The sequence below is a fragment of the Meles meles genome, chromosome 18 (genome assembly GCF_922984935.1).
Source record: "Meles meles chromosome 18, mMelMel3.1 paternal haplotype, whole genome shotgun sequence".
NCBI lineage: Eukaryota > Metazoa > Chordata > Mammalia > Carnivora > Mustelidae > Meles > Meles meles.
This window is the reverse complement of record NC_060083.1, coordinates 19,904,914-19,918,025: the sequence shown is the minus strand read 5'-3', so window position 1 is coordinate 19,918,025 and position 13,112 is coordinate 19,904,914. Positions and strand designations below refer to the sequence as shown.

At 43.9% G+C, this 13,112-nt stretch overlaps 1 protein-coding gene across 1 annotated transcript in view; it reads left to right on the top strand.

The window, feature by feature from the left end:
- The first annotated feature begins 12,346 nt into the window (after nt 1–12,346).
- Nucleotides 12,347–13,112, top strand: part of PSMD11 (proteasome 26S subunit, non-ATPase 11) — a 28,197-nt gene continuing 27,431 nt past the window's right edge. Inside the window, exon 1 of the mRNA XM_045985712.1 lies at nt 12,347–12,473. Coding sequence (XP_045841668.1) covers nt 12,383–12,473 — 91 coding nt within the window. The 5' untranslated portion in view covers nt 12,347–12,382. The remainder of the gene's footprint in view (nt 12,474–13,112) is intronic.

Genomic DNA, 13,112 nt, shown 5'->3' with positions numbered 1-13,112 from the left:
AAAACCCACAAAAAACAAAGAGTGACAATCTAAGTGTCCATTAACAGTGGGATGGTTAGCGGCAGTTGGGTGGCTCAATTGGTTGAGCATCTGCCTTCATTCAGCTCAGGTCATGATCTCGGAGTCCTGGGATCGAGCCCTGTGTTGGGCTCCCTGCTCCGTGGGGAGTCTGCTTCTCCCTCTCCCTCCGTCCTTTCCCCCAACTCTTGTTCTTCCTCTCAAATAAATAAATAAAATGAAATGATGGAATGGATAAATGTGGGATGGTCATATGGTGCAATTTTTTTTATTTAAAGATTTTATTTATTTGACAGACAGAGATCACAAGTAGGCAGAGAGGCAGGCAGAGAGAGAAGGGGAAGCAGGCTCCCTGCTGAGCAGAGAGCCCGACTCGGAGCTCGATCCAGGACCCTGGGATCATGACCTGAGCCGAGGGCAGAGGCTTAACCCACTGAGCCACCCAGGTGCCCCTCATACAGTGCAATTTATGCAGTTAAGAGGAATAAGATAGCTCAGTATGCAGTTTACTCTGCAATGTAGAATGGTAGAATCAAGATGCATGACACTATGCTTGATGTGCTACCATTATATAAATAAAAAATGATTGTTTATACAGAGCAATATGATATGTCAGTTACTGATTTGTCTCTATCTAAACTGAATGAAAAGTTTTTGCTCTGAGTGGGAGGGATGGGACTGGGAATGGTGGCTGAAAGAGATGTTAGTTTTCTCTATTTAATGTTTTATTTCCTAAGAAGATGAATAAAAGTTGACACACTTTTTATTATTAATTCTGAGTGGTAGGAATATAGGTGTTTGTTTTATAATTCCTATTACCTTCCTACTCTTAATTTTTTTCCCCTCAGAAATAAACAACAACAAAAAAGGAAATGAAAGTAAAATTGAAGAGGGGTGCCTGGCTGGCTCAGTCCATAGAGCATGGGACTCTTGATCTTGGGGTGGTAAGTTTGAGCCCCACATTGGGAGTAGAGTTCACTTTTTAAAAAAAGTAAAATTGAAGAAATGGTTGAACTTCAGTAAATATTCTCCATTGGAAGAGATACTATTTCCCAGACGATCTCCTTAAAGTTAAGAAAAGGGGGACGCCTGGGTGGCTCAGTTGGTTGAGCAGCTGCCTTCGGCTCAGGTCATGATCCCGGCGTCCTGGGATCGAGTCCCACATCGGGCTCCTTGCTCGGCGGGAGCCTGCTTTGCCCTCTGACTCTGCTTGCTACTCTCTCTGCCTGTGCTCACTCTCTCTCTCTCTGACTAATAAATAAATAAAATCTTTAAAAAAAAAAGTTAAGAAAAGGGATGATAAAAAATTAAATAATTGAAATAATTACATATTTTAGGTACTGTGGGGGGATACTGTTGCTCAACATCTTACCGTAGAAAGATAAGGGCACCGGAGTGGCTCAGTTAGCTAAGCATCTGACTTCAGCTCAGGTCACGATCTCAGGGTCCTGGGATTAGTCTCCGCACTCAGCAGGGAGTTTGGTTGTCCCTCTTCCTGTCCCTCTATCCCTCCCCCCATCCCTGCCCATTTGTGCTCTTCTGCTCTCTCTCTCAAATAAATAAAATCTTAAGAAAAAAGAAAGATGAAGGAATTGAAGTTAATATTGAAAAATGTTTTGGAAAGTTTCCAAAAATTTTGTTTTTGGTGGTTATACAGTTATTTGCCAAGGTTTATAACACTTACTTTACATCCCATTTAGTCTCAGTTCTGTATTTAAATGGAACCACAGCCTACCACCAACAATGCTTTCCCATCATTGAGTTCACTGTTTTGATCCATCACTAAAATAAGATTTTTATCAACTTTTTTTCTAGAAAAGTTCTTTGTCTTATATTCCCTGATTTTTTTTTAATGTTGCAAATATCATATCTATCTGTTTCTCTTATACTTGTGCAATTACTGAATAATATTCTTGGGCCACATTTTCTTTCTTTTCAAATTTGCAGCAGTATTTCATTGTCTTCTGGCATTGAACCTTGCTTTAGGTCTGAGACAAGCTTGATTCCCAATTCCACTCCACCCCATTTAGTCAACTTGCTTTGTCTGTCTGGTTGTCTGAAGAATGCTTTCTTTCACTTTGGTGTTTGGTTTCTTAACTGGGATAGAGATTTGTGTCTACCATTCTGTGTCAGCCTTTTTCCCCCCCCTTCCTGGAATATGATTTGTCATTTCCACCTGTAACTCATTTTTTCATTTGTAAAAAAGACATTTTCAAAAATTATTTCTTTGAATAATCTGTTTTATTTGGTAGGTTCTTTACTTCAGGGACATCAATTACCTTTATGGTAGCTGCCTTTCTTCCTTATTATTATTTTTATAGTCTAGGAATTCCCCAAAGTCTGTAAACTAACATAGATTACAATTACAGTCATGGAACAGTGATATTGCGACAGATTGGCAGAAACAAATTCAGTCCAGATCACTGAAGAATAACAAAGATAAAACCCTTTTGAAGATGAGCTCACAGTTCACAGTTACAAACACATGAGAAAAAAATCCCCCAGGAGGGAAATTCAGTAGACATGACAAGCGGCAGAATTAGATCCCCAAGAACATCAAATAATGACCGAATACAGATTGTAGACTTTGGTTTAAATACTTAGAAATAGGGGCGCCTGAGTTGCTCAGTATTTAAGGTTCTGCCTTCGACTCAAGTCAGGATCATCAGCTCCTGGGATTGAGCTCCTCATTGGGCTTCCTCCTCGGCGGGAGGCCTGGTTCTCTCTTTTCTACTCCCCCTGCTTCTCTCTTTTCTACTCCCCCTGCTTGTGTTCCCTCCCTCGCTGTGTCTCTCTGTGTCAAATAAATAAATAAATAAAAATCTAAAAAAAAAAAACACCTTAGAAACATAACAGAAGGAATCCGATGCGTAAGAAAATAATACTTCAGAAAGGGATCAAATAAATCTTATAGAAATGGAAACATATATTTCAGTTTGTTTAAAATTAAAGCTTAGTACTGGATCAGAAGCAGATCAGATGCAGCTGATGATATAATCAGTGAACTATTAATATATTAAAAAATCACCTGGAGTTTAGCATAGAGAGATCAGGAGATGGAAAAGATAAGAAATATGGTGATAAGCAGATAGTCTAACAGTGCTGTCCAATAGAAATATAATTTGAGAGGGGCACCTGGGTGGCTCAGTTTGTTGAGCATCTGGCCCTTGGTTTTCGTTCAGGTCATGATCTCACAGATTGTGAGAAGAGTTGGGCTCTGGCAGGGAATTGAAGATTCTCTCCTTCTGCCCCTACCCCCCACTCACGAGCACACACACTCTCTCTCTCTTTCTCAAATAAATTAATCTTTAAAAAAAGGAAAAATATAATGTGAGATACAGACATCATTTAAAATTTTCTTGTACTCAGAGGCACCTGGGTGGCTCAGTCATTAAACGTCTGCCTTCGGCTGCGGTCATGATCCCAGAGTCCTGGGATCGAGCCCCACATCAGGCTCCCTGCACGGTGGGGAGCCTGCTTCTCCCTCTCCCACTTCCCCTGCTTGTGTTCCCTCTCTCACTGTGTCTCTGTCAAATAAATAAATAAAATCTTAAAAAAATTTTTTTCTTGTACTCATATTAAAGAAAGTAAAAAGAAATTGATGAAATTAACCCAAAATATTATTCAACATATAATCAATATAAAAATTATGGATTATTTTCTATTCTTTTTTTTACAGTCTTTATTTATTTAAAAATATATATTTATTTTAGAGAGAGTGAGCAAGCGAGCGAGCATGAGCAGTGGGGAGTGGCAGATGGAGAGGGAGAGAGAAGCACTTTTTTTCTTTGCTGAGCATGGAGCCCAGTATGGGGCTCATTCTCATGACCCTGAGATCATGACCTGAACCAAAATCAAGTCAGATGCTTAACTGACTGAGTCAACCAGGCACCCCTTTCACACTGTCTTTAAAATCCAGTGTGTATTTTGCATTTATACCACAGCTCAGTTTGAACTGGCCACATTTCAAGCGCTTAATAGCCACTTGTACTAGTGACCTCTGTATTGGACAATGCAGATCTAACTTACATCAAAAACTATTTCCAGAAGAGAAGAGAAACAGAGGAGGCCATAGTTAAAGAGAGAATGGTTGAGAAGTTTCCAGGATTAATGGAAGGCATGACTCCCTAGATTTAGGAAGTGTAGTCAGTGTTCATTAGAAAGTAAATATTTTGTAGTGAAACTGTAGAGATCCAAGGATGGAAAAGATATTAAAATTAATGGAGAGAAAAGACGATCACCTATGAAGGGATTTTAAATAGGCTGAAAACAGTCATCTTTAATGCCAAATAAAAGTAAATGTCAATATAAGAATTTTATATCCACTTGAACTTTCAGTTAAGAATGAGAGTCAAGGGGCACCTGCATTGCTCAGTCAATTAAGGGTCTGCCTTTGGCTCAGGTCATGATCCCAGGGTCCTGGGATGGAGCCCTGCATCAGGCTCCCTTCTCAGTGGGAAGCCTGCGTCTCCCTCTCCCACTTCCCCTGCTTGTGTTCCCTCTCTTGCTGTGTCTCTCTCTGTCAAATAAATAAATAAAATCTTTAAAAAAAAGAATGAGAGTTAAAATAAAGACCTTTTAATCAAAGACAGAAGTTATCACTAACCTGCTTTCAGTGAAGGAGAACAATAATAAAACACAAATGCAATAAGATACCTGGAGGTCTAGAGAACAGTAGCAGTGTGAGAGAGAAGGGTTTCCAAAGAGAGATGAAAAGATAATAATGACCTAATTTGCCTAATTTTTACGTTTTTTACCCTCTCAAGCTTCAATGGCAGTGAGAGTATGGAGCTGGGGAATCACCACTAGCTTAGATCTGCTAACCTTACTTAGCTCCCTGTCTTGCTGCTGCACAGAGTATGGGGCAGAGGAGTAGAAGGGTATAATCTTGATTAGCAGGGTGGCACATTAGAGCAGTCCCCTATTTGGTCATTTATGGGATACAGAACATTTCAAAATCTAAGTGAAAAATGAACAATTATAGGGGCCCTTGGTTGGCTCAGTCAGTAGAACATGGGACTCTTGATCTCAGGATCATGAGTTGGAGCCCCACATTGGTATAGAGATTGCTTAAAATAAAAATAATGAAATTAACAGTGAGACAGGGGAAAGAAATAATTTTGGAATATAGGGTAGCATGGGGGAGATGGGGGCTTTGTAGTGTGTTTTGAAATGGTGGAGGGACAGAAGAAAGATTGACAGAGGGGGAAGGGAGGTGAAACAAGGTGAGGAAGTCTAATATTGGAAACAGAAGTGACAGGGGCGCCTGGGTGGCTCAGTCGGTTAAGCATCCGCCCTTGGCGCCGGTTGTTTGAGCCCTGGATTGGGCTCCCCGCTCAGTTGGGAACCTGCTTCTCCTTGTCCCTCTGCCTCTCCCCCAACTTGTGCTCTTTCTGTGACCCTCTCTCTCAAATACATAAAATAAAATCTTAAAAAAAAAAAATGAAACAGAAGTAACAGTTGATAGAGCCTATTGTTATAAAATCACTACTTAGGGGCGCCTGGGTGGCTCAGTGGGTTAAAGCCTCTGCCTTCGGCTCAGGTCATGATCCCAGAGTCCTGGGATCAAGCGCCGCATCGGGCTCTCTGCTCTGCGGGAAGCCTGCTTCCTCCTCTCTCTCTGCCTGCCTCTCTTCCTAGTTATGATTTCTCTCTGTCAAATAAAGTATTTAAAAAAATCACTACTTAAAGGTTCGTTTAGCCTTCTATGAGGACTCCTAGAGGAAGCGTGAGTTGTCAGAGCTTATCAGCTAATTTAGTCAGCAACTCAACTATCTTTTATTTATTTTTTTGGTACTTTAAAAAAATATTTTATTTACTTGTCAGAGAGAGAGCGAGCGAGAGCAAGAGAGCGCACGCAAGCGCACAAGCAGGCAGAGCTGCAGGCAGAGGCAGAGAGAGAAGCAGGCTCCCTGCTTAGCAAGGAGCGCGATGTGGGACTCGATCCCAGGACCCTGAGATCATGACCTGAGCCAAAGGCAACGGCTTAACCCACTGAGCCACCCAAGTGCCCCTCAACTGTCTTTTAGGAGATGCCATTTATTGAGCACTTCTGTGTGTCAGTGGTAGTGCTGAAGGGTTATAATGTCTTAAAAACTTTAGCCTTCAAACAATTCTGTGAAGTAGATTACTATTTTCTTTTATTTTGGTAAAATAGAATGAAATTTACAATTTTAACCATTTTTCAGTGCACAGTTCTATGATGCCAAGCCTATTCACATTGTTGAGCAACCATCAAATGGAGTATATATATTTTTTAAAGATTTTATTTTTTTTAGAGAGAGAGAGGGTGAGAGCAGGGGTAGGGGCAGAGGAGGAAGGAGAGGAATGAGTGGACTCCATGTTGAGCACAGAGCCCGACGTGGGGCTGGATCTCATGACCCAAGATTAAGACCTGAGCTGAAACTAAGAGTTGGACACCCAACTGACTGAGCCACCCAGGTGTCCCTCAAATGGAGTATATTTTTAAAAGTAGTTTTATTGATGACCAAATTTGGTCCCAGAAAGTTTAAGTAATTTGACTATTAAATGGTAGTAGAGTGAAGATTTGCACTCCATGTTTGTCTGACTTCAAATTCCATTTTCTTTCTTTTTTCTATAATATATAGTGTCTTTGCCGAAGTAACTTGAAAGCTATCTTTAACGATTATTATCTAGGGCAGGAACCGAAAGGACTTCCTGGTCTTCTAATCAGAGATGTGATTTTGGAATAAAAAGAATAATGGGAGGCAGATGGTTGGCTATATAGTGGTATTGATGGACCAAATAATCATTTGCTCATCCTTCATAGTCCTGATTTTTTCCATGTCCATATACCATATGGATTGCTATTTAAATTGATACACTTGGTTTTTCATTGTAACTGTATGTCTCTACCATCGATAGAAAATCAGTGGTATTATTGCCCATAACTAGGATGTAACAATAAACACAAAAACAAGGAAACCTAATTCCAGCTAGATACGGTGCCTCGTCTCACTTTGTTAAAAAAGAAAGATGAAAGAATATTAGAGAAAATGAAAAATGAAAATGAAAAGGATTGGAAGATATTTGGAAAGGAAACATGTCCTGGTATGTCAAGAATGGGGAATCTGGCATGGGTGGGCCTCATGGTGGTGGAGGTAGAAATTAGAAAGTTGTTAGGAACTGAGATGGCCTTCTTTGGTGGTGTTTGGATTCTCTATGATGTTCCTGCCTCTCTTCACTCAACTACTGAGTTTTCCCTCTACCTACATGATTCTTGTTGGTTCCAAGGGACAGGTTTTTATTTCAGTTCCCTTGACTAGCTGGTTCAGTCTCTCAGTTCCCCAGTTCCTGAGAGGGGAATTGGAGTGGTCCAGCTAGTCTTTTCAGGCCAGTCCTTATAAACCCTGGGTCATGGCTCATCTGGGACAGCTCCATCTCCCCTACTGCAATATAAGCAGCAATGGCTAAACAGTCACATAGTGTGGGATATGGACATTGCGGGCAGCAGAAGTTTGTGGCAGGACAGATACTAGCACTCATCCAAGAAATATTTATTGTTTGCCATGTGTGCAAGCCACTATGGTGGGAGCTGGGGGCTATAAGATTAGACAAGACCGACACGGTCCCTGAAACTTTGTGGAGGGAAGTGAGCTTTACACGAGGGACAGAATAAAATCCATGACTGTGTTAAATCCTAAGAAGGAAATAAATAGAGTGATATGGTTACTGGACTGATGTAGAGGTGATTTCTTTTATTTATTTATTTTTAACAGATTTTATTTATTTATTTAACAGAGAGAGATCACAAGTAGGCAGAGAGGTAGGCGGAGAGAGGGGTGGGGAAGCAAGGTCCCTGCTGAGCAGAGAGCCTGATGCAGGGCTCGATCCCAGTACCCCAAGATCATTACTTGAGCCAGAGGCAGAGGCTTTAACCCACTGAGTCACCCAGGCACCCGGAGATTTCTTTTAATGGGATGACACAGAAGGCCTCTTTGTAGAAATTATCTTTGAGCTGAAACCTGGGGACAGAACATAAAGGTTTTTTTTTTTTTTTTTTTTTTAAAGATTTTATTTATTTATTTGACAGACAGAGATCACAAGTAGGCAGAGAGGCAGGCAGAGAGAGAGAGGAGGAGGCAGGCTGTCCGCAGAGCAGAGAGCCCGATGCGGGGCTCGATCCCAGAACCTTGGGATCATGACCTGAGCCGAAGGCAGCGGCCCTAACCCACTGAGCCACCCAGGCGCCCCGAACATAAAGGTTTTGAAGTGGGAAAGAACTTGGCCTGTTTGAGGAAAAAAAGAAAAGAAAAGAACAAAAACCCAAATTTGCCAGCTGAGCACAGTGAGCAAGGGGTGACGTTGGAGAAGTAGGCAGGGGCCTGATTATGCAACGCTTTGTAGCCCCCAGTGAAGGGGATGGTAACCAGACCCTCCCAAGGCCCAGATTATCAGATACACACAGAGAACATTTGGAGCAGCTCGTCATGGAGAAGAATGGCTGGACAACTGCTAGAAGGTGGTGGTGGTAGGGGGGCAGTTTTGGTGATGTTGAGAATGTCACATTCCTGAGAATGACTTACAGTTTTGCAGCTGCTTAAGTTTAAGAACATCGGTTACCTATCAATGCAATCAGTGAAAGGTGACTCGCAAGAAGTTGGTAGTGATCCCCGTTAAGTTACTTCTCAGTCTTCTGTAGTGAAGATGCTATGTGGAAAGAAAATCACATTTATTCAACATGTCTCCATATTAGCTTATCTGCTATCCTTAGAGAAACCTTGAGAGCTAGGTTTTATTATCCGTGTTTTCCAGAGGGAAAACCAACGATCACAGAAATTGAGAAACATGTTAAAATCACCAGCTACTTAGAGGCTGGCCTAGACTTTGAAATCAAGTGAGTGCCTCTAAAACTAAAAAGTGGCCCTTTTATTGCATTTTCTGCTTGATGATACTGTTTGAAAGAAAAAGGTACAATGTAGGTGTAGAGATCATTCCCTTGGACTTGATGTGAAAGAAAGGGAACGATCAAAGGCAAGTAGTGTAATCAACCAGTCTTGAACGCCTCTTGCATCTCCCATGGGGTCACTGCGTAGCTCCTCCAGTAGGAGGGCATATATATAAACTTTTCAAAATGCTAGAGAGGATGGTGTGGAACCAGTACCTGAGGAACATGTTCAGGAGAATAAACAGGAGGCAATATTTAGCTGTGGTGGCACTGGTCAGAGAAAGGTGGAGTCAGTTTGGGTAACGAGGAAACTGAGCAGATGGTGGTGCTGTAAATATGTTGAAGGACTTGGTGCAGGTACAAGCTGCGTCGCTCTACCCATTCTCTGTTGGATCTCCTGTCTCTTCCCCCTGATAACATCTTGAGCAGATCTCCTAACTTTCAGGTCTTTTGTAATGGTTTTAAAGCCCATTCTCTCTTTGCTTCCTGCTCAGTTTTGCTGTGAACATAAAACTGCTCTAAAAAAAGTTTATTTAGAAAAAAAGTCCACTCTGGCCTAAATCAAAACATCAATTTCAAATCCAATTTATTTTTTTATTTTTTATTTTTTATAAGATTTTATTTATTTATTTGACAGACAGAGATCACGAGTAAGCGGAGAAGCAGGCAGAGAGAGAGAGAGGAGGAAGCAGGCTCCCCGCTGAGCAGAGAGCCCAATGCGGGGCTCGATTCCAGGACCCTGAGATTACGACCTGAGCTGAAGGCAGAGGCTTTAACCCACTTTAAAAAAAAAAACCCATTTTTAATTTTTAAAAATGATTTTACTTATTTATTATTTGAGAGAGAGATTGAGAGAATGAGTGGGAGGAGGGGCAGAGGGAGAAGCAGAATCTTCGGGGAGCCCTACACGGGACTTGATCTCCAGGACCCTGGGATCATGACGTGAGCTGAAGGCAGATGCTTAACTGACTGAGCCACCCAGTCACCTTTTATTTTTAATTTTTTAAAGATTTATTTGAGAGAGAGAGCTTGCACAAGCTGGGAAGGGACAGAAGGAGAGACAGAGAGAGAACCCAAGCAGACTCCCCATTGAACGCAGAGCCCAATGGATGTGGGCTTGATCTCACAACGCTGGGATCATGACCTGGGCTGAAATCAAGAGTCTGTGCCACTCATCCGACTGAGACTCCGTTTCTAATTTAAAGCTTCTCTCCTCTCTGACTCTCAGTTGGGAATTTGTGTTTAGCTTATGCTTTTCCTTCTTTTTCCTCCCTCTCTCATTCTGCTCCTCTAGTATTAGGGGAAGGATTAAAGAAAGGAAGTGAAATTGTCTCACATGACTAATGTCACTAGAAGCAGAGATCCAGGTGCTGACTCTTTCTTGTTGGGAGCATTTATGGGTCCTTTGGAGGCTATACCTGTGAACCTTAAGGTCCCTCTTCAGTCACTGCTTTTTGATGTCCACTCTTCCAGCCATTACTGGGTCTTTTCACTCTGGTGAGAAGCCCTATAGAGTTAGCCACCCGACTCTGCCAAACACCGGGCAGGCTGCCCCATTGCTTCCCCTTTTCCTTGTCCTATTGTGGAATGTATCAGCCCTCTTCCCTAATTCAGAATTCTCTAGGCCCATATTGGTAAACACCTCCATGAATGTGCACGGAGGCCCCAACCTCCTGGAGAGACAGGTCTGGTTCACCTCAAAACTCTTACCAATGTGGATGCACAGAAATGGCTAAGTTGCTGTAGTCAGTGAGATTCACCAGCTCAGGAGAAAGATCTCACAGACACCCCAAGTCTTTTGTAGTGCTCCCTCTTTATAGTGAGGTGAGCATTTCATCCTCTTCCATGATTTCTTCTAATGAATTCCTTTTGAATTTTTATCTCTCCCTGGTGGAGGCTGGAAGTAGATGAAGGTTTTAGGATTGGTCTAGTCATTTTTCAGTAAATCTTTTACTTACTAAAGTAGTAAGGATGAACTGGTAGGCCTTCTGTAGAAGGTGAAGATACTTACTTCCTGCTGTTCTCAGCTGTGGAATTTTATAGCTCATTAGCATTCTGGCACGATATATTAATTGCACACCAAATTGAGGAGGGAGGAGTGCTCTTTCTAAGAAAAGAAAGACTTAGTTTTATACTGAGATTGATGCAATCTTAGAGTTAGGAGAACTCTAGAAGCCGTTTAATCTATTTCCCCACCATTGCTATGAATCCTGTTTACAATTTGATGAGATGTTAATCAATTTTCGTTTGGACACATCCAGGGACTAGGAATGCATTCCCTAACTTTCAGATCTCAGCTCTGCCAATTACCGTATGAGTTTCACCAAATCACTTTAAACCCGGTTCCTCACCTATGAAAGGAGTGTGAATAGCATCTTCTTTACAGAACATTGTTGGAAGGATAAGAGAAGATAAATATATAAATTGCCTAACCCAGGCACAGAGGAGTGCAATTTTGGTTCCCTCTCCAGGTCCCTTTTGGGGACAGCATATTCAGTTTTCGGATTGTCTTCACCAGAGAAATATCTTCTTCATATTGAACTGCCTCTATATTTTTACGCCTTCCCTTAAGCTCACCCCTCAGTGGTCCTACACAATGTCTTTTCTCCTTTCACTTGACAGCCCTTCAGTATCTGTGATTTTAGTTGAAGAAACTGGAAATATTAGAAAAATCCATTTTTTTTTCTTTTCTGAGTGGGGAGTCCAGGTAGCTGTTAGACTTCCGCGTGACCCCCAAGAGGGGTTTATTGAGTGAATGGGAGCAAAGATGGTATTTCACTTGCTAACATCAGTTCTCCCCGACGCTGATGGGTTTAATCACAGGCTGGCTATGATTCTGTAGGATTCTAGGCTGCAACGTACACGTGAGAGAGAGAGAAAGAGAGAGAGAGAGAGAGAGAGAGTGAGTGTGTGTGTGTGTGTGTGTGTGTGTGTGTGTGTGAGAGAGAGAGAGAGAGAGAGAGAGAGATGTTAGACGCTTGAACGCCTTTGAATGTTGCTATTCTTTGTCTGGCACATCGTGAGCACTAATACGATCGTTTATGGCCCTGAATGAATGGTTAAACGTGGAAGTGACAAAGGAAGCCAAACGGCTTTCAATGAATACCTAGGCGGGTGCTCCAAAAGTCCTCTCAAGGGCGAGCTAGGAGAGTTGCTGTTGGGAGGCCTCTTTTGGGGTGGGTGGGGACTAGCCTTCGGTTCCAACGCTTAGGCACCGCCTCTTTGACTCGCGGGCTGGCCGCTAGGCGGTGCTGGGGAGCTTGCCGCCCACGAGCCCGGGCGCCGCAGCTCTTACCCTCACCCCTCAATCCCCGACAGGCGGCAAGACTACAACTCCCGTAGTGCTCTGGGAACGGGAGGGGGGGAATGGGGGGAAGAGGGAGGCGAGGGCGGGCTTTCCGGGAGTGTGTTTCCGGCGTCGGCGGCCGCGGCCGGGGACGGTGTGAAAGCGGTAAGATGGCGGCGGCGGCGGTGGTGGAGTTCCAGAGAGCCCAGTCTCTACTCAGCACCGACCGGGAGGCCTCCATCGACATTCTCCACTCCATCGGTAAAGGTCGCCGCGCCCCCTCTCTGACCCTGCCGGCTCAGCTGGGCTTGTGTGGGTCGGCGGCGACGGAGCGGGGCCGGGCTAGCCGGCTCTGGTGCTGCTGACTCACTGTGTGTGAGGGGGGCCGGGCCGGGGGGCACAGGCCGCTCGGAGCTCCCTGGAGCCCCCTGGGTCCCACCCGGGTGGGACGCCTCGAGGCAGCCCCGGCGTCCACTTGCCGGCTGCTGACTCACGGTGGGCTCAGCGTGGAGTGAGAGGGTGGGCCGAGCCGGGGCCCCCACCACTCCCCAGCCTTGCCCCCGCTCTGGCCCGTGCGGGCTGGCCCGGAACCGTGAGTAGTGCCGGCCGGCGGGCTTGTCGCGAACAGGACTGAGAGCCTCGAGTTGAAGGGCCTTGGCGAAACCCGCTGTACACAGCGTTTCCCGCCGTTGTTATCAGCACAGCCCGCTCCGGGTGGCAGCGCGAACGCTCGCTCCTCTCTTGGAGTTTTCTTCCTCGGGACCCTGAGAGCTGCTGCCTCTCCCCAGCCTCGCAGCGGAAGGCTCTACTAAAGGGATGTCTCTTTCTGAATGTGGGAAATACGGAGGGGACACACACCGCAGATTGGCATTTGGTTTGAAGAGGTGCCCGAGACGTCCC